General features: G+C 53.8%; 1 protein-coding gene across 6 annotated transcripts in view; it reads left to right on the top strand.

The window, feature by feature from the left end:
• RBM19 (RNA binding motif protein 19) overlaps positions 1–21,465 on the top strand; it is a 121,387-nt gene that overhangs the window by 16,184 nt on the left and 83,738 nt on the right. For 3 of the 6 annotated variants that reach the window (XM_045163069.1, XM_045163068.1, XM_045163066.1), the window contains 7 exons: positions 2,389–2,589; positions 4,206–4,335; positions 10,552–10,748; positions 11,586–11,646; positions 15,754–15,833; positions 17,685–17,740; positions 21,071–21,187. In XM_045163069.1, the coding sequence (XP_045019004.1) occupies positions 2,389–2,589; positions 4,206–4,335; positions 10,552–10,748; positions 11,586–11,646; positions 15,754–15,833; positions 17,685–17,740; positions 21,071–21,187 (842 nt within the window). The remainder of the gene's footprint in view (positions 1–2,388; positions 2,590–4,205; positions 4,336–10,551; positions 10,749–11,585; positions 11,647–15,753; positions 15,834–17,684; positions 17,741–21,070; positions 21,188–21,465) is intronic. The other 3 variants (XM_044930130.1, XM_025267573.2, XM_045163067.1) reach the window with 2 other exon arrangements.

Genomic DNA, 21,465 nt, shown 5'->3' with positions numbered 1-21,465 from the left:
ATTATTAGGTAAATGCAAATCAAAACTGCAATCAGGTATCACTTGACACTAGTCAGAATGGCCATCATCAAAAAAATCTTCAAACAATAAATGCTGGAGAGGCTGTGGAGAAAAGGGAACCCTCCTGCACCATTGGTGGGAATGGAAATTGGCACAGCCACTATGAAGAACAGCATGGCGGTTCTTTTAAAAACTAAAAATTGAGCTACCATATGATCCAGCAATCCACCCCTGGGCATATATCTGGTTACTGCTGTCCAGTCACTAAGTTGTGTCTACCTCGGTGACTCCATGGGCTGCAGCACACCAGCCTCTTCTGTCCTCCACTATCTCCTGGAGTTTGCTCAGGTCCATGTCCATTGAGTTGATGATGCTATCCAACATCTCATCCTTTGCTGCCCCCCTCTCCTTTTGTCTTCCATAATTTGAAAAGATTCATGTTAACATTCAGTGAAGCACTATTTGCAATAGCCAGGACATGGAAGCAACCGAAATGTCCATCAGCAGATAAATGGATAAAGAAGATGTCCGCATCTGCAATGTAATATTACTCAGCCACGAAAAAGAATGAAGTAATGCCATTTAGAGCAACATGAAGGGACCTAGATTATCATACTAAGTGAAATAATTCAGAGAAAGACAAATATCATATGATACCACGTACATGTGGAATCTTTAAAAAGTTATGTGAGTTAACTTACAAAACAACAGATTCACAAACTTCAAAGAAAAGCTTACATTTACCGGGGCGGGGGATGTGGTGGGGAGGGATAAATGAGGTTTTGGGATTGATACATACACACCACTGTATATAAAATAGACAATCAACAAGGGCCTTCTACTGTAGGACTCCCGGGTGGTCCAGAGTGGTTAAGACTGCATGTCCACCACAGCAGGAGTGGTTTTGATCCCTCGTTGGGGAACTAAGATCCCAAGTGGTGTGACCAAAAAAATGCCAAAAAGTACCTACTAGGGACTTCCTTGGAGGTCCAGTGATTAGGCTCCATGCTTTCTCTGCAAGGTGCATGGGTTCGATACCTGGTCTGGAAACTAAGATCCCACCAGCCACATGGCCAGAAAATAAACACAATTAAAAAAAAAAGGGGGGGGACCTACTGAAGAGCACAGGAAACTCAATATTTTGTAACTGCCTATATGGGAAAAGACTGAAAAAGAACGAATATATGTATAAATGAATCACTTCACTCTAACCTGAAAACTAACACAGAGTTGTAAGTCAGCTGTGTTGTTAAGCTGTACAGTCATGTCCAACTCTTAGTGACCCCCCAGGCTCCTCTGTCCATGGGATTCTCCAGGCAAGAATCCTGGAGTGGGTTGCCATTTCCTTCTCCAGGGAATCTTCCAGACCCAGGGATTGAACCCGCATCTCCTACATTGGCCGATTCTTTACTGAGTATACTCCAGTATAAAACAAAGGAAAAGAAAATAGGCCTAGAGGAAAAACACTTGATCAAAGGTTTCAAATTAGACCAGTGGCTGAGTTGAGACTTGTACCCAGATAGACCCCATGCCTGGAATTCTTCCTGTTAATTTTTTCAGCTCTTGCACTCCATCTGCCATTCATTTTTAAGAAAATAATTTCTAATGTTAGCCAGCTCATACTGAATCAGTTTGCTTATGTCAACTTGATAGACTCTCTTCCTGGAATGATCCATGAAATGGGTGTTGTGTCCCCGGAAAGGTGATCAGCTGAGCCATAGCCGAGGGTATGTCTCAAGGTCGGACACCTGGTATCTTGGTTTGGGTTCTTCAAAAGCCAGTTCAGAGACAGATTCAAGCGCAGGTAGTTCATTGAACAGAACACACAGGCAAGAAGGGGCAAGGGGGCAGATGAGCCCAGTACAGGCTGTGCTGCTGGGGCGGCAGGCTGAGGCTTTCCCGGGGGAAACACTCACCCAATTCACATGGGAGTTGTCCCACCCAAGGGACTGGGGACGTACCAACTCCAGAGGACCATGTGCCACTCCCACCCGGTGTTAACTCCTCACACGTGAGGCAGCAGGCGATCTTCAGTTTCTGGCAGAGGCCCTGAGTGCAGGGATTCAGGTCCCGGCCCTGGCTGGAGTGTTGCAGAAGGTCCAGCTGTGGTGAGCCGATGTCAGAATCTGCCTCGCCTCAGAAGTGGAGGGGCTGGAATTTGACCCGGCGGGGGAGGGGGGTACAACCTTGGAGCCCTCACCTTCATCCCCGCCCCTCATCCCCCTCCAGAGAGGGTAGGGTTTCCTGGGCCAGCTTCCTAAGGGCCTGGTACCCCTGGTCTCACGTGGGCGCCTGGTGTGGGTTTATCCACCTGTCACTTGCTGCCAGTGGGGGTCCAGTGACTCCCTTCCATCGTCCCACCTGAGCTGTCTTGTCCCCTCCCTGCAGGCTGCTGCCGAACGAAGCAAGACCGTGATCCTGGTGAAGAACCTCCCTGCGGGCACCCTGGCAGCTGAGCTGCAGGAGACCTTCAGCCGCTTCGGCAGCCTGGGCCGCGTGCTCCTGCCAGAGGGTGGCATCACAGCCATTGTGGAGTTCCTGGAGCCGCTGGAGGCCCGCAAGGCCTTCCGACACCTGGCCTACTCCAAGGTAGGGCCGCCCGAGCCCTGCTTCCGGGAGGGGACAGGGAGCTGACAGATGGGCCGTGCGTGTGCTGGAAGCCACCGTCTCTGCCGGGGCTGCAGCTGTCGCCCTGCGCCTGGGAGCGCCTACGGACGGGAAATGTGAAAGGCAGGCTCCAAGCATCCCCTGGAAGCCTGCCCTGGTTCCCTGCCGACCCTGGGCCCCTCAGCTTTCTAGTGCCCGTGAACCTGAACCATCATCCATGCTGCTGTGAATAGCTTGTACCTACGATTGGTTGAAAGCCAAAAGGCAGGCTTCCTCCTTTTGGTGTATGCTAAGTCACTGCTGCTGCTGCTGCTGCTAAGTCACTTCAGTCGTATCTGACTCTGTGCGACCCCATAGACGGCAGCCCACCAGGCTCCCCTGTCCCTGGGATTCTCCAGGCAGGGACACTGGAGTGGGCTGCCATTAAGTCACTGCAGTTGTGTCCAACTCTTTCTGACCCCGTGGACTGCAGCCTGCCAGGCTCCTGTGTCCATAGGATTCTCCAGGCAGGAATACTGGAGTGGGTTACCATGCCCTCCTCCAGGGGATCTTCCCAGCCCAAGGATCGAACCCGTGTCGCATGTCCGCTGCATTGGCAAGCAGGTTCTTGACCACTAGTGCCACCTGGGCAGCCCTTTGGTAATTACGGAAAAAATGTATTAGTATATTAGTCTTAGTGTATTCTTTTCTGTGGCTGCCATGATAACACTAATTTAGTGGCTTAAAGGAACAGAAATGTTTTCTCTCACAGTTCTGGGGGTCTGAACGCTGAAATCAAGCTGTTCAGGGGCCAAGGGCCGTGCTCCCTCTGAAGGCTCTTGGAGATGGGGGCACGGATCTTTCCTGGCCACTTCCAGCGTTTTGTGGCTCCAGGCAGCCCTTGGCTTGTGTCTGCATGACTCCAGTCTTTGCCTCTGTCCACACAGCTTTCTCCTTTTCTTCAACTGAGATCTTCCCTCTCCTTTTCTCTTACACGAACTCTTGTCATTGGATTTAGGGCCCTCCCAAATAATCCAGTGACCCATCTCAGAATCACTTACTTAGCAAACACTTTTCCACATTCAGAGGTTCTGGGAGTTGGCACATGGACTTATCATTGAAAGGGCCACCATTCAACCCACTGCAAGAAGCTACTGTCTATCAAGCACTTCAGTGCTTTGCAGACTGTTTGTCTTGTTTATCCTTAAAAAAAAAAAACAAAAAACCCTCTGCACGTACACGTGTGCACAAGCACTGTCTGTGAGTGTGTCTGTGGAAGGAGAGAAAGCCGGCTGTCCCACGGCCTGTCGTACTTCCTCCAGGGGGCTGCCCTGTATCCATGGTTCTGCCCCCAATTCTGCTTCCCATTCACACCCCGTTAGAGAAGGTTGAGGGGACACAGATGTGTCCAGTGACAGCAGATGCTCTGACCTCTCCCCTGAACCCTGAGGTGCAGCAACGGCCCCCTGTTCTCAGGGCTCAGGTGGCACATAGGGCTCTAGGCTGTGCCCCTCCTCCTGACTCCACTCCCTGGGGTCAGGGGAGAGAGTCACCATACTCTGAGCCTCAGGCTCCTGGTCTCTGTTGTGGACTGAGTTCCTCTCCCCACTTCTCTGCAGTTCCACCACGTCCCCCTTTATTTGGAGTGGGCTCCAATGGGCGTCTTTTCCAGCCCAACCCCCCAGAAAGAAGAACCCCAAGATGCACCAGCGGAACCAGTGGAAACGGACAGGATGGAGCCAGAGACAGGTGAGAGCTGGGTCTGAGATCAGGGTGTCCTGAGGCAGCAGGCAGGGGAAGGACGGAGGGCTGGGGGCAGCACCAAATAGTATATCAGTTATTTGGTTGAAAGTTTTTTTCATCCTGAGACTGGTGGGTGGGTGCCCGACTCTTGGATTTTATAGGTATGAAAAATGTCCTTAAAAAACAGAACATAAAAATGATGGGTATGGTTAAGGTAGGCTGACTTTTTTTGATTTGTCAAATAAAGGTTGTGAAAGGGAAAAAAAGGCAGCTAGAATCTATTAGGAGCGATTCAGAACAGAGCAGGAGAAAACAGCCTTCTAGTTCATACATCTGCCAGGATAAGTGAGCCTGGTTGTTGGGAGAGATACTCAGTCTCTGGGTCCTTGGGATGGTATGGCGCCCTCTGGTGTCCAGTGACTGCAAAAGCAAGAAAGGGGAGGGACCTGAGACCCCACCCGCTTCACGCTTGGGTGGGGAGGGGGCGCTGCTGGCGCTCAGCAGCACAGCTCTTCCTTGTCAGCCCTGTTGTGCAGATTGAATTGTAAGACATCTTGTTGACCCTGCTCCCTGAATGTCAGGAGTGTCCCCTGTAATTGCAATGTCCCCTGCATGCCAGGTGTCCTCTAGGGGACAGTACAGCCCTCGATTGAGAACCACTTGGTCAGAGGCCCATGATTCCATCCTAGAATCTGAAATCTTTAGACGGGACCTGGCAGCCCCTTAACCACACAGTAAGATCTTGCCCGGGGACCTCCCTGGTGATTCAACGGTTAAGACTCCAGGCTTCCACTGTAGGGGGCATGGCACAGATTCTATCCCTGGTCAGGGAACTAAGATCCCATGTGCTACATGGTTTGGCCAAAAATAGATAAATAAAAATGAGAAACAACTTTTTAAAAAAAGATCTTGCCCATCGGTAATACTCCTCCTCCTTACCATCAGGTTACCAGTTTATTCGAATAAGGATTAAAGGACTGCATCTCCCATCTACGCCTTAATAAAAGAATGGGTGTTATAGGAGTGGGAGAAGTGAGCGGTGGGAAACAAAACTCTCAGATGAAAGAACAACCCTTTAATTGAATAGACCTCGCTGGTCACAAACCTCCCTAGGCTGTCTGCATTTCCCAGTTCGCCTGGATTGGTAAAACCGCCTTCAGGACTGGCCTGGTCACTACAAGGCGTTGGGAGCCCCTGGACAAGAAGCCTCGTTTCCGTTAGGAAGGAAAATTCCTCAGTCTCTGCTTTGTAGGGCCCCCAAAGCACCCCTCCCCATTGGGGTTACCAACCATGGATACAGATCTTTCAGAAGTCCCTCACTAGCCCCCGTCTGTGAGTTATATTTGTCTACAGATTGGATTAGCCTTCTCTTCCAACCTGCTTATGCTCTCTTCAAAAGGAATTTTCTTTATGTAATCATGATTTCTTCTTAATCAGCCATCAGCCTCAAATTATCGTCAACTTTGATTTTCACTTAAGTTATTAAACTTGGATGTGACTCTCGTTTTTTGGCCAAAAGCAAGTCCTCCTTTAGAGCACGGATTTGCCAGGAGTGAGAGTCCTGGGAACAGACCAGCGGAGGCCTCTCCCTGCCCTGGTGGGACCACCGAGCGGTGGCTGCTGCCACGTGGCCGCGCCCTTCCGCACCTGTCCTGGTCCTCCCCTCCTGTCTCGCCATCCTTTTCTTCTGTGGCGCTTGTCACAGTTTGTATTTATCCTGTCTATTCATTTGTTTCACTTGCTTAACGTCCATCGCTGCTGGAGAGTGAACCACGAGGGCGTAGAGCCGCCATCTCACTCGCTGCTGGGTGCCAAGCACCCGTGGGGCCCCAGGCATAGGGTGGCTCGATGAATGTGAGTCGAAGGAGTGAATGAATGCAGGAAAAAGGGTTTCTGTGCTTCTCTATCTCCCCCTGTGAAAAGTAGGAGCTGGGTCATCCTTGTCCTTTGTCCCGAGCCCCAGCACGTAGTAGAGCTTGGTGACGTTGGAGGATTTGTGCTCCATTGTTAGTTCAGCCTCAGCATGTGGCACCATCCATGGCAGTCATCACCGTGGCTCCCCTCATGGGTGCCGATTTGCACCCACCCCTTCACCTCCCTCTTTATTTAAAATTAATTAAGTTTTGGCTGTGCTAGGTGTTGGTTGCTGCGTGCAGGCTTTCTCTAGTTGGGGCAAATGGGGGCTACTGTTCATTGTGGTGCTCGGGCTTCTCATCCCTGTGGTTTCTCTTGTTACAGAGCACAGGCTCTAGGGCCTGTGGGCTCAGTAGCTGGGGCTCATGGGCTTAGTTGCCCCGAGGCAGTATGTGAAATCTTTCCCGATCTGGGATCGAACCCATGTCCCCTGCATCCGCAGGCAGATTCTTAACCACGGGACCACCAGGGAAGTCCTCACCTCATTCTTAACTTTGTTGCAAACACTTATCACATTCAGATGTGCATTGTTACGGCTTCGCTTCTTGTCTGTCGGACTCCCTCACTGGACTCCCTCACTAGCCGTCCATCCCACAGGGCGGGCGCCGCTTCTGCGCACTGCTGTACCCCAGCTCTTGGCAAAGCAGTGCCCAGTGTCTGGTGGGAGAGCAGGAAGTGGTTGATGAGCAAGTCCACGGGCCAAAGCCTCATTTCCTCCCCGCCAGGCCCTGCACTAAGCACTCCGGGTCCTCAGGATGTGAGACTTATGGCTCCTGGGGAAGTCTCTGTCTTCCTTGTCCTCTCCTAGCCCTGTGACCGGGCAGGCCACCAGCCTTCTCCGAGGCTGTTTCTGCATCTGTACATTGGGCAGGAGGCGTTTGTGAGAGTGCGGTGAGAAGCCGCCCGTCCATCACCATTACTCTGACCCGCGTCCTGCCTAATTCAGCACCGTCAGCTGAAGCGGATGGTCTCAAATTCAGCCCTGAGCATCAGCCAGATGCCAGCTGCTGAGCTGGGGTGACCAGGATTTCCCCCGAAGCTCCCAGGCTGATGGGGGGACAGGGGGAGCTTTTAGGGGGTAGCTGAGATGTCACAGTCATAGAGTGGGCCCTGGACGCAGAATGTTCTGGAGCCCTTCAAGGGGAGGCTTTGCCACAATAGTGTACGCTGGTCAGAAGGTAGAGGACTGCCCCGCCCACCCCCAGAGTGCAGGTGTTGAGCATCCCAGACCAGGCCCTGCCTCCTCCGAGGGGCTGCTGTCCAAGGTCCTGCCGCCACTCACACAGAGGCGGCCTTGGCGCAGGGAGGAGGGAGCCTAGAGCTGTGGCAAATACAGGGGATTTGGGGCCAAGAAGTTGCGTGCGCCTGTGCTGATTTGAGGCCCCACTGAGTCCCGCGTAGTCGTCAGGCAGATCCCCACAGAGCTCATCTCCTGGTCTCCGTTCACCCTTTTTTGTTCCCTTTCTTACTCATATCACATACATGGTCCCTGAGCTGTTCGTTTTCACCTGCTCCTCCCCCACACCCGCCCTCTACACACTGTCCACGAAGCTCCCCCAGCTCCCCGTCCCCTCGGCCCTGGGGACTCAGCCAGCCCCCAGCCCTGGATTTTCCCAGGCTCCCCAGGAAGGCATGCAGGAGGGGAACGGATGGAGGAGTTTTTGTTCATTGCCCCCCTCTCCCCTCCCCCTGCCCCCGCCTTCTTTTCTGCAAAGCCCTCCATTCTCTGTACCCGTCTCGAGGGAGGGGGACAGTGTGTTTTATCTCTCCACAACCAAGACCCTCACCTCCAGATAAAGGGCTCCGAGTGGGGGGAGGTCCTGAAAAGCTGCTTGCAACTGATAACAGTCTGTGCTGTCAGCCTTCCGCGCCCAGAGCCGGGAAGGGGAGGGAGCCACCGTAAATTCTGCGGCCCGATTATAATAAAGCCCCATGTGGCGACGCGTGACTGGATTTTATTGTGCCAACCACAGATGGAAGCATACCCCCTCACCCCCCGCCTCTCCCAGCCCCCTTCCACCCCACCTTGCTTTCCAAGCCTCCCCCCTGGTCCCCAGCACCCCCACCCCCACCCCCGGCCCCATCCTGCTCCTGCTTCTTCCCTCTTTTCCTTGATCCTGGTGAGGTTGTTGGCAAGCATCTATGTGGTTCATGATACATCCTTTCTCCTTCCCCGTCTTCCTGTCCTCTGCCCACTGGAGGTCAGGGGAGGAAGCGCGCTTCACAACGACCTCTGGCTTCGTCCTTGGCCATTTGCGCACCTCTCTAGATGCGGGCATGGGCCACAGCAGGGCCTGGACACCCGGGGAGGAGGAAGCCCTTCCCAGGGACGTGGCCGGCAGAGACACAGTCCTCTGGACTCAGAGCTGTGGCACCTGCTGTTCTCTACAGCCTGCCATGGGCCAGCCTGCTTCTCAGGGCCATGGGCCTTCAGAATTGGGGATTTACAGCGTTTCCCCCTGGCCCACTGTTCTAACTGGGCTTCTGTGCGTTAACTCTCGTAACTGTGTGATTGTTCTTCCCCTTTTCTGAATGGAAAGAAGGAAGCACAGAAAGGTTGAGTGACTTCTACCAAGTCCCACATCTGAAAAGAGCCAGGCTGTGCCCCACAGCCACCAGATCCAAGGTCTGTGCCCTTAGCCATGAGCCTGCAGCTTCTTGTGAAAGCTCCGAGCACCCGTCCATAACTTGGGTCCATCTTCCCACATGGCAGCCGTTAGCTGGTGCCAAGAACAGGCTGCCACTTAAATGGCTGTGAGCTCTCCTGGTCACCATCAATCCCACCAGTCTTTTCTGCAGAAGAAAATTATTTTCAGTTAGTCTCCCATGAACCTCTCTCCCAACCTGAAGATGCCTGGGGTTTCGGGCTCAGATGCAGTGACTTCCAGGACTTTCTTCGGGCCCCTCCCGTCTATGGTGAGGTGTCACTGTGGTCAGCAATGGGATAACGTCCTCACAGTGCCTGGCCCAGCCCATGCACGCAGTGGGGCATCTGATCAGCATCTCTTCCTTTCTCCTTTCATCTCCAAGACATCGGGCACAAGGAGAGCCAGTGGGGCGGGTGTCCTTCAAAGCTGAAGGTCATGGTCTTCTTTCCAATTGAAGTTCTCATTCAGAACCTGGAGTCTTAGCCTCTCTGCATAGCTTTCTTCCCCGTCATTAACAATACTTTTTTTCCACCCCGCTTTGCTTTGAAAGTTGAGTTTTGAGGACAAATGGCCACCCCACGGAGTCACTTGTTGGATAAATTGTGTGAATTTCTCGGGTAGGGGAGGGAGCCTTCATGTAGATTTCTTCTTTTTTGTCCTGGAGCGAGAGTCTAGATTCTAGGTTCACCTCCAAGGGAGTGCCAACAGCAGAGGCTGCCGGTTCAACTGATGTAGAACGGCAAAGTCCTCACTGTTGCTGTTTCCATTAGGACTTGAAAGGGTTGTTTCATGACAAAGTGGTTGAAGTTTAATTAGGACTGGCCGGCAGTGGGCTTGCATCAGAAAGGGCCAGGGAGATGGGGATGGCTCTGGTGCTCAGCATGAGGATACAGGGGACGGATTTGAAACCCCAGCAGCTCCCTTGGGCTTGAACTACTTGAATGCAAGTATTCATAAGAGAACGGAGGGTCCCCATTGTGTGCAGGGTTCAGACCTGGGGTGAGGGAGGGAGCCTTGGAGAGGTGGTGATGAACTGCCTTGGAGAATGGCTGAGATGAGGTTTGATTTCCCCGGGGTGGTGGTGGTTGGCGGGGGTGGGGGTCGGTATGGGAGGAGCCTCCAAAATCTGTATGTGGGGGAAGGGTGATTGTCCCTAGACCCTGATCATGAAAGAAACTAGGGAGGTTGACCCAAATAGAATACATTTCCCAGCAGCATAACTTCTCAGGAGGTCCTGATGCGATTCTCAGCCTCAAGAGGCTTCCACACTCACCACCAGGGCTGACCAGTGGCGCAAGTTGCAGCCGTACGCCCACTCTGTAACTCACAACCTCACGCTTGCCCTTCCCTTCCCCTGCAATGCTGTTCCTTCAGACGAATGTTGATTCATCTAAGTTAGGGCTCCTGGTTTTTGGTCTGTGCTGTGTACTTCTTTCTCTTGAAGACAGGGGCAGGATAGTTTCTCCCCTCCCCCACTTTGCCCCCCAAGAGTTGCTAAAACCCAGCATGAGCCAGAGTCTCCGAGTCCTGTCCCTTCCTGACACTGGCCACTCAGAGACAGAACCCTCTTGATCCCCCTTGGTCTAGCAGGTTCTGTGCTTTAGGTCCTGGTGCTTAGGCAGGTAAGACATAATTTAATGGATTTCTTTTGTTGGGGGGGGGGGGGGGCGGTTGGCCTGTGCAGACGGTGAGACCCCAGAAGGTGAACAGCCAACGGATGGAGCAGCACACGACGCTTCAGCAAAGATGGACAAGGAGGAGGAAGAAGAGGAGGAAGAGGAGGAAGAGAGCCTTCCCGGGTGCACCCTGTTTATCAAAAATCTCAACTTCGACACCACTGAGGAGACGCTGAAGGGAGTGAGTGACTTCTTGGCCCAGAGGGAATGGGTGGGGGCGGGACTTCCAGTCTGCTGATCTATCTCTGTGGTCCCTGCATCTGCTTCCCACTCCCCACCCCCTCGCCTGGAAGCGAGACGTGCGGCAGCATGTAGATTAATAACCTACAGCCACCCGCTTGACTCTTTTGCTAGGCTGTGTGGTGGACATCTCACCCAGAGATTTGAGCCGTGGCCAGACCAGTGTGGGGGCTGGGAGGGGCGTCCGCACGCACATGAGACACAAGAGAGGGCCTGTTGGGGCATCTGGGGAGGCGTACGCGGTGTGAAAGCTGTAGTCAGAAGACCAGGCCCCTCCCCACATGGTGTCTGCGAGGTTGACGTAAACGCCAGGCCAGCACAGTCTCCTGTCTTGGCAGAGCCAAGCAGGGGCTCAGCAGTGAGCACGTCGGGGGCAGCCCTGCCTGGAGACCCTGATGGCCGAGAGTGTTGCATTCATAGGAGGGGGCAGAGGGGAAGACAATGGGGAACTCAGCAGCCTCTGCTTTTACTCTCATCCTGCGCACGCCTGCGGTGACCTGGGTCCCTTCCGGCTTTCAAGTCAGCGGGCCCAACGTTTTTGACACTAATGACCAAATTTTGTGAAAGACAGTTTTTCCATAGACCAGGACAGGGGCCATGGTTTCGGGATGGTTCAAATGCATTTCATTTATTGGGCATTTTTATTTCTGATCTAACACCGCCGCTGATCTGACTGGAGATACCGGTCCACGGTCTGGAGGTTGGGGACCCCTGTTTCAAGACGCGTCTGCACCAGTTGCAGGATTAGCTGGTGACACATGCCAACCTTCTCTTCCAGGTGTTTTCCAAAGTGGGTGCGGTGAAGAGCTGCTCCATTTCCAAGAAGAAGAACAAAGCAGGTATTCCACACAAGAGCTCAGTCAGAGAGAAACAATTGTGAAAGAAATGGTGTTGCTCTGGGTAGGGGGTGAGGGTGCCTCTCGCCTCCTCATTCTGAAGGTCTCCTTTCATTTTGGAGCATTGCCAGCCCCACACTCTCCTGTCTGGCTCTTCCAAAATGGTCCTCCTTTCTGGGTCCATGGAGACTCACGATTTCCAACGGGAGCAGCCATGCACATCAACTTCTCCTGAGTCGAGACCCTTTGCCACCCTGGAGTGTCAGGGGTGGTTTCGGAGCAGGGCTGTTAGGGGGCTGGCAAGGTTGACTGTTCAGCGGCAGACACGTCTCCATCCTCTCAGCATCTCTGTGCTCCTGGAGGATCTTCCCTCCAGGGAGGAGCAGGAACCGAACCATCTTGGGCTTTCCCGCTTCCCTCCCAAGACCAACCACCCAGATATGGGGCACCTGAAACACTCCACTGAGTCATCAGCCATGCCCCTCGCTGGCCTTGGGGTGCCTGGGCCAGGCAGACACCACCTTCATCCCTCCAGTCCACCTTGGGCATTCTCACAAGTCCCTTGGCCTCTGGTCTATTTTTCTTTTCCAGCCCTGGCTTCTTACAGATGATGAACAGGCCCTCGGCCCTTGGGTTTGTTTTGTTTTGTTTTGTTTTTTTGCAGTCACAGAGTCCCCGTCCCTTCAATTTGGGGTATTTGTAGGGATACCACCCCACTCTGGTACTCTTGCCTGGAAAATCCCATGGACAGAGGAGCCTGGTGGGCTGCAGTCCATGGGGTCGCTAAGAGTCGGACACGACTGAGCCACTTCCCTTTCACTTTTCACTTTCATGCATTGGAGAAGGAAATGGCAACCCACTCCACTGTTCTTGCCTGGAGAAGCCCAGGGACGGGGGAGCCTGGTGGGCTGCCGTCTAGGGGGTTGCACAGAGTTGGACACGACTGCAGCACCCTTTATGTTTTTATGTGGGTCAGCCCATGACTGTGTCCTAAGAAATAAATGAGCTAGTGATGAGAGCCCGAGGGACCTGGCTGGACAGGAGCCCAGCCAGGGGTTCTCCACGTCAGATCGAGACTCAGAGAGGAGGGAGACGGAGCAGTTAGTGGGGTGTGTGGCTGAAGGAGGCAGCAGAGGGCCGTGGTAGCAGGTAGGGAATGTACCGAAGGGGCAGAAGATGCTCCTGGAAAGGTAGGCGGATTCCACATCACAGAAGGCTTCCTGCTGGGGACAGGAGTCTGGGCTTTTTCCCAGAGGCGCCTTGGAGGGTTTGAAGCAGACACGTGGCACAGGCTTTGGGGCATTCCCCCGTATCGGTTTGGGCTGCCGTCACAAAGCACCAGGAACCAGGTGGATTCCACTGCAGAAGTTCACCCTCTTGTTCTGGGAGCTGGAAGTCCAGGATAAAGGTGCAGGCAGGGTTGCTTCATTCTGAGGGTTGTCAGGGAGGATGTGCTCCAGCCTCCCAGCTCAGCTTGCAGGGGAAGGTCTTCATGTTCACGCGGCATTCTCCCCATGTACACCTATCCACTCATTCCCATCACCCCTTTTCTTTCTCATAATGACACCAGTCTTAACTGGATTAGGGCTTAGCCTGATGCCACTAAGTCACTTCAGTCATGTCTGACTCTTTGAGACCCCATTGACTGTAGCCCACCAGGCTCCTCTGTCCATGGTATTCTCCAGGGAAGAGTACTGAAGTGGGTTGCCATGCCCTCCACTAGAGTATCTTCCCGACCCAAGGATTGAACCCGCATCTCTTAGGTCTCTGGCACAGGAGAGTTCTTTACCCCTAGCACCACTTGGGAAGTCTGATGACCTCATCTTTAACTTGGTTATCTCTGTAAGGAACCTGTCTCCAAATAAGGTCACATTCAGAGAGGCAGGAAGTAGGACCTCAGCCTACACATTGGGGGGTTGAGGGTAGGCCACCATTCAAACCATGACATCCCTGTTCCCCCAAGAACTGCATACATAGTTTAGGCTACAAGGAAAGGCTACAATGTAAGCATCAGGTGAACAACATGAAGGCTCTCTTGTGCCGATTTAGGAAAAGAGGTGATCCCTGAAGTCTGGGGCGTGAGTCATGCTGGCAGAGGGGTCGCCTGCTCCACCTGAGGCTGTTCCTGCAGGTTTTGGTGTCACTTTGCCCCTCTGGAGCCTGCCTCCCAGCCCCCCAGAACACCCTTCAGCTTTAGAGCAGTTATCTGGTCTTCCGGTGTCGTGAGCAGCTCTCAAAATCTACACTGTCTTTCAAGAGTCTCTGAGAGCCCTGCTCTCTGGGGCTCATCCATCAGTGTCTGTTAACAGCAAGGGGCTCCAGAGGAACCAGAAAGCTGGCTCAGCTGGGGTCATCAAGGGGACAGTTGTAATGAAGGAGCCAAGTGCCTGGACGTGGGCTGGGCTGAGACCCACGGGATGCCGAGGCAGTGGGTCCTGTGGGAGAGCACCCCTCCCCAGCTGAGCCCAGAGGCTGTGGGGGAAGGAGTCGTGTGACCAGAGCCGTAGACGAGGGGCCCCCAGGGACTTTCCTGGGGATGGAGGGCGGGCAGGGGGTGAGACTCCATGCTTCCAGTGCAGGGGGCTGGGGCTCGACCTGGTCAGGGGACGAGATCCCCCATGCTGCAACTAAAGGTCCTACATGCCGCACCTAAGACTGAATGCAGCCGAATAAAGAAGTACTCAGAAAAGAAGAGCCACCAGCAGAGCCAAGGGTGTGGACTGGCCACTGGTGCTGCCAGAACACACCAGAGCACGGAGACAGTGGAGTGCTTGGAAAGAACCAGGGCCCTCAATGCGCTCTCCTCCGCCCACCCATTTCAAATCAGGGCTTCCCATTGGCTAAACCAGATACGAAACTAGAAGGCCAGGGAGCCCAGGTTGTGCTGTCTGTGGCCGTCAGCCTCCCAGGGCAGGAGAAGGGCAGAATGAATCTGCACAGCGTCAGTGACTCGGTGACGAGCTTGACTTCTTGTACTTGCCGTTTGCACCATCTCGATGCACTTTTTAAACAGCCTGTGTGCACAGACACCCCTCACCCACCACCCACACCCTTGACCCTGAGAACAGAGCTCGCACAGATCCTCTGACACACAAATACTGGAAGTCCCCACAGGGCGGTGCAGCCCATCAGCCAGCAGTTCCGTCTGAGCCTCCCTGGTGTTGCCCAGAGAGCCACGCACATTTGGGCTGTTTGTGGAATGCCTTCCTGCCTTGGGCCCCCTTGTTGTGACAACACGTGGTTGTGAGCAGAAATGCTCACACGCAGGGGCATGTGGCAGAGACGCAGCCTCACAAAGAAGAAATGCAGAGATGAGGACCACTGAGCCAGTGATAATACACCTTGGAACCTCCTTTGAGCCCATCAGCCTTGAGCCAGCCCTCTTTGAGTGAAGCTGTGAAAAAGAATACAGAATACAGTCAGTAATCGGCATCCCATTTTGTGTCAAAAGGGCGAGCTGTCAAGAGAGAGGTTATTCGTATGTCCCCGCAGTTATACACATTTACGTACAGGAAGCCAAATTCCCTATAAATGGTTGCACTGTCCCTGGCTCTCTGAACTCTTTGCTACTCACGCCCCAGCAGTAGGGAGCCAGAGAGGGTCTCATAACACAGTCGCCCTCCCTGTCCCAAGCTGATGTCTGAAACCTGGGAGCCGGAGGTCCCTGGACGGTCAGGAACGCTTTGGAGAGTAAGCCCCTGGCACCCTTGACTCTGTTGCGTGTGTTCATTCTGTGTGTTACGTACGGAAGCAGGGGACTGCCTGGGTACAGTTTTTTGCTGCTTGGCCCAAAGGCGGTCATCCCTCCCTCTGGAAGACGGGATTCTATCACAGAGTTAATTATCGTGTCTATCATCTGTTAATTAATAGTCCGCCAGGCCTCAGGTGGCGGCTCTGTAACCGCGTTGGCTGATTCTTCAAGACGACCAGTAATAAATGGCAGACCGGGGGCTGGAGTCTTTCTGGGAACCAAGAGGGGCATGAAGAAATCAGAGGGTTGAGGGGACGTCCAGGGGGCCCCTGGGAGCCCTTGAACTTGGTCCGTCCCAGCTTCTTCGTTTTCCTCCCTGCCCGGCGCCCTGGTGCGACTCCCAACTCTGTCTCTTTCAGGAGCGCTGCTGTCCATGGGATTCGGGTTTGTGGAATACAGGAAGCCAGAGCAGGCACAGAAAGCTCTCAAGCAGCTCCAGGTAAGCGGGGAGTCTTGGCCGAGGTCCCGCAGAGGCGGCGCTAGGCAGGTGGTGGGGCGGGTATCCTGTCCAGCCTCTGAGACGGAGCAGGCATGCAGGCAAGTGCACATCTTCCAAGGTCCTAGACAACAGTGGCCTGAGGCCCTGCGGCGTCCTCGGCTCTCCCAGTCCCTGTGGTGCTCTCATTCACTCTCTTGATAAAGAAGAGCCTGGTTTGTGCCATGCCTCGGGGAGACCGGTGAAGCAGACCTCTGAAGAAGTAACACCAAGACCAGGTCGTGAGAAGGTCTCGGGTTTGCTGGCAGGAAGAGGGCAAGGGGCAGTGTTTGCTTGTGCACCTCCTTCTTTCTGGAGACCCCCTTGCTCCCTGCTATCACCTGCCACCTCTCCTGCCATGTGGGGTTGTGGCTGGGGTTGGGGCACTGCGGACAGGCTGGGGGCTTGTGCTCGTGCCTCTTGAATAGGCTTCTAAGTGCAGGGAGCATGGAAGGGCCCCACAGGGGTCCAGGATCCCTTTGAAACCAGTATTTGGAACGGCCCACGTCTGTCTAGGCTGGGCAGGCTGTATGAGATGGAGCTGACTAGGGTGACGTTTACAAGCCAGGGCCGCGCCCCCCAGCTCCTCACTCTGAGACATGTGCTGGCTGGACTCTGGGTGGTAAGGGCACCCATACGGGGCCACCTCTCTGGGGAGCCGGACTTCATCATAGGGACCCTCCAGGCAACTGAGTCTGTCCCGGTAGAGCTTGCTGGTCAAGAGAAAGGCCTTAGGGGTTAAAGGAAATGGAACTGGGCACTTAGCCCGTTTGATTGTTTTTGTAGACAGTTGTGTAGCCTTTTGACGACTCTCTCCTTGGCCCAAGGTGACTCCCAACAGAGCTGAATTGGGTTTCAGTGGTGGGGTGGTGGCCTCTGCTTCTCTGCTCTCCACCTCAGGTGCCCACGGGGCCAGGGTGGCCATGTAAACTAGCCAGGGGCTGGATCACCCAGAGCAGAATTGGGGTGCCCCCCATCCAAAGGGGCCACGTCTTGGCCTCAGCCAGTTACTGCCTCACGGGCAGGTGGGGCCCAGCCATACCACGTCTTCTCTGGTTTTTTGTTTTGTTTGTGGTTTTTTTCAAGAGACACTGGAAATCCAGCTGTGTCGTTAGGTGCCATGTACTCCTCTAAGTGGATTTCAGCTGTGCATGCCCAGTGGTGCGTCTTTTCTCGCCCATGTAATGCAGAAGTCTCAGATTTCCCCTGCACACGGGAGAGTTACATTCTGTGCCTTGCTGTGTGCTACATATGGGCATGTTGCCTGCCACCCAGAACCGTTTCTACAAGGCTATGTGTGCTGTATTTTATGGGAGATTTAAAGGATTTTCAAGGGTAATTTTGCTAATACACCAGTTTTGCCTAAGGGACCCATGTTAGAGCCTCGCTTTAGAGGCATCTCCGCTGTGATTTAGAATTCTTTTTTTTTTTTTTTTCCAAGAGCCTACAATTCAAACCAAACTCTCTCTCTGGAAACCAGACTGAAGGGGCTTACTTGGCCTGAAAATGCTTATAAACAATGGAAAATTCTGTGCCCCTCGAATGGCTTAAAGGTCAAGGCCATTCTTGGCTCGAGAGGACTCGGAGGGCTGGGTCTTCATCACCAGCAGCTGCTGCCCACGCTCGGCAGGAGCCACTTCCGGGAGAAACCCTCATCGGTCCTTGACCCCAGAGGGCTTCTCTGCCCTGAAACAGTCAGCCCCCCCCTGGTGTTGCCATTCCCCTTGCTCAGCCAAAGCCCGCTCCAGCAAAGGACGGGGCTACAGGCGCGTGTTTCTAAGACAGAAGGACAGGCTGTGTTGTCTGCTCTTGCAGGGTCACGTCGTGGACGGCCACAAGCTGGAAGTGAGGATCTCGGAACGAGCCACCAAGTAAGTCTCCACCTCCCACCCCCCGGCCCTTCCCTTGGATCTGAACCTGACCCTTTAGCCCTGATGCTGGTGCCGCAGAGGGTGTCTCATGGCCCTTTAACATTCTCCCCGACCCGACCCCTCTCACCCCTGGGGCCCCTTCCTGATCAAGGGGGTGCCCCATGTGCCAGCTTCGATGCCCTTTCCCCGGTGAACTGGGACAGTGCCAGTCCCCGGAGTAGACACATAGTACACATTCATTACAACAGAAGGAATACGGGCCAGAGAAGCAAGCAAAGCCTGCTTGTTCTTGCTGGTATCAGTGAGCCAAGGTAGAGTCAGTTGCAAATTGTTGGCACTTTGATGAACCAAAAGCAGCAGTAAGACCTAGACGTCTTATTTTTTCTGTTTTATGGGGCTTTCCTTCTTGGAGCCAGACAACAGTGCCCAGAGAGCCTCTGCTTAATTCGAAAAGAGGTTCAGTAGGTGTCAGAGATGGAAGCAGACCACTGCACTCAAAGACCAGTTTCGTGAGCTAGTGGAGGTCTTCTCGGGGTTTAGTGTTGTCCTTGCACCTTCACCCGCTCGCACACCCTCGTTGAATTCATACACCAGGAGTGCTTTGAACAGCGGCCGGCACGTAGGGATCAGACGTTCTGGTCGTCGTCCTTGTCAGAGCCACCTGCCCTGCCTCATTGTGGTTGTTGAGCAGATTGGTTGCTGGTGAGCTCACCTGAAGCTGCTGCTGTTTCTTCCTTCTCTGTCTGTTTTTCTAATGCTACCTGTGAAGCCTGCCTAGGCCACATCTGGTGGTCTCGACCCATCCTGGTCCATGCCATGCAGAGCATCTTCAGCCAGAAGCAAGCTTGGTGCGGGAGCCCCCAGAAGCTAACAGAGGCTCCTGAGCCATGACTTAAGAGTGAGAGTCCAAGCTTTGAGCCCCGCAGCTTTGGGTTCTAATCCCGGGGGCTCCATGGCCTTGGGTAGGTGACTTTGCCCATCATGTAAAATGTGAGAACTGGAGATTGTGTGCAAAGCATTTAGCACATGCCCTGCACATAATCACTCAGCTAGTGGTGCTGGTCTTTTCTTCTCAGTCCCCTGACTCCAGGGAGTCAGGCTGAAGTCATCTTGCAGGTTCTCAACTCCTAGGCTGTGTTTAGTCTTTGTTTCATTCAACCAAAAATTACAGAAAGTCTGCTGGGAACCAGACAGGCTTCTCAGGAGCTGGGGAGGGAGAATCCTTGGGTTTCTGAAGCGGTGCTGTTTGATAGACCCTTCTGCAGGGGTGGGAACACCTGTGACGCTCTCTGCACTGTCGCTACGCGTGGCGTTTGAGCGCTTGGGGCGTTGCAGGAACCGCTGTGTTAGTTACCTGTCACACTATACCTGAGTATCCCCAAACTTGACAGATTAAAACAATAAACGTTTATTATTATTGCACAGCTTCTGAAGTTGAGGAATTCAGGAACAGCTTAGCTGGGAAGTTCTGCCTTGGGGTCTCTTAGGAGGTCACGGGCAAGATGCTGGGCAGGGCTGCAGTCTCATCCGAGGGCTCAACTGAGGTTGATGGTTTCGCTTCCACAGTGATGCCCTCACACGGCTGTTGCCAGGAGGCCTCAGTTCCTCACCACGTTGGTCTCATCCCTAAGCCTGCACGAGTGTCCTCACGGCACAGCAGTGGTTTACCTCTGGAGCAGGTGATCCAGGAGAGAACAGGGAAGACGTGGCAGTGTCTTGCAGTGTCTGTTATGACCTGGTTTCACAGGAGAGCAGGAGGGGCATAAATACCAAGAGGCAGGGGCCATTGGGGACCACCTTGGAGGTTGGATGACCCAGCAGCTGAGGAGTTGAATGTTTTAATTTTGTGTCATGTTAATTGCGATTTACTTGTTTGCCACGTGCGGCTGGTGGCTACTGTGTTGAACAGCACAGCCCTAGAAGACAGACAGCAGAGAGACACAAGACTAAATATGTAAAGGGACTTAAGACTCCGTGCTCCCAAGGCAGAGGGCCCCGGTTCAATCCCCAGTCAGGGAACTAGATTCCACTTGCCACAGCTAAAGATCCCATGTGCTGCAACCAAAAACCCTGCATGCCGTGAGGAAGATAGAAAATCCCTTGTGCTGCGGCTAAGACCTGGCTCAGCCAAGTAAAAATAAATGAAGTTTAAAAACCAAAAAACCCCAAGTGAATTTTTTTGACAGTAACGAGTGCCAGGAAGAAAAACAAAGCCAGGGGGTGGAGTGGGTTGCTGTTTCAGTGGTGATGGGGAGGAGGTGATGGTGGATCAGACTTCAGATGAGTCAGAACAAGTCATTTTAATACCAGCTGCTGTTTATGGAGGGCTTGCCCTGTGCTAGGCACAGCGCAGAGTGTTTCAACACATCTTTCTCTCATTAAAACCTCAAACAATCCAACAAGGTTGGACCATTATTAGGCCTGTGATACAGCCAAGAAAACTGAGACCCAGAGAGGCCAAGTGATAACTTGCTCAGAATCACACAAATTCTAAGTGGCCACGAGACTCTGACACTCAGATGGTCAGCTCATGCCCTGCTCGCCACCCTCCCCTGCTGCCACGGAGCGGAAGGTCTCCCTGGAAGAGCAGGGCTCCAGGGTCCAGGTGGCCTTGAACCTCAGGTGGAAAGTTTCCTCTCGCAGCCCTGGCTGGCCTCCGTGGTTAGAAGCTGCTTCAGGCCCCTCATAGCTCAGTTGATAAAGAATCCGCCTGCAATGCAGGAAACCCGAGCTCGATTCCTGAGCCCAGAAGATTCCCTGGAGAAGGCAATGGTGACCCACTCCAGTATTCTTGCCTGGAAAATCCCATAGACAGAGGAGCCTGGCAGGCCACAGTCCATGGGGTCACAAGAGTTGGACACGACTTAATGACTAAACCACCACCACCACCAGGCCCCTGTATGCTGTGCTTCCAATCAGTGATGAAACATCTCCAGCAAGACCTGGGGAGCAGCCAGAGTCTCTCTGGGCACGTGCAAAGATATGGAGGGCACTGGGTTTGGGGAGAAACTGCCCCCTGCTGCCCCCATCAGAGTTCTTTTCTCGAGTGCCTGCTAGTCCCAGATGAAGGGCAGCAGACACCCCCTGGGTAGGATGTGTCACTTGGACATCCACAGCTGCAGCGGAGACGAGAATTAGGCTGCATGACACCCAGGGAGCCCTCCTTCCCTTCCCCTTCCTCTCAGCTGCGTCCACACTGACTCCGTGAGTCCCTCACCTGAGCAGAGGAGGAAGGCATCAGGGCTGGTGGCGGGGTGGTGGTGGAGTCAGCGGAGGGCAACAGCTGTGCCGAGGTCCCAAATAACCCGAAGCCTTCCCCCGACCCTCCAGGCCAGCCCTGACATCGGCCCGGAAGAAACAAGCACCCAGAAAGCAGACAACCTCCAAGATCCTGGTGCGGAACATCCCCTTCCAGGCTGACAGCCGCGAGATCCGAGAGCTCTTCAGGTGAGAGGCAAGGCTGTGCTGGGTGGGAGCTGGCTGGGCCTTCGGGTCCTCGATGGTGAGCTGAAGGCCATCACAGTGGCCTCTCAAAGGTCATGTTCTTGCCGCCAATGATGTGTCTCCCTTAATGTCAAACACTGCTGTCTCAGAGCACTGGGCAGAAAGGTATGCAAATGGGATGATCAGTTTTTCTCTATCCACACTGGTGACCTACAGGAGGGGCAGGAACCAGACAGACTGAAGCCCAGCTCCTCCCTTGATGGGCCCGAAATCCTGCCACC

Source organism: Bubalus bubalis, chromosome 17, assembly GCF_019923935.1.
Source record: "Bubalus bubalis isolate 160015118507 breed Murrah chromosome 17, NDDB_SH_1, whole genome shotgun sequence".
NCBI lineage: Eukaryota > Metazoa > Chordata > Mammalia > Artiodactyla > Bovidae > Bubalus > Bubalus bubalis.
This window is presented reverse-complemented; position numbering and strand designations above follow the sequence as displayed.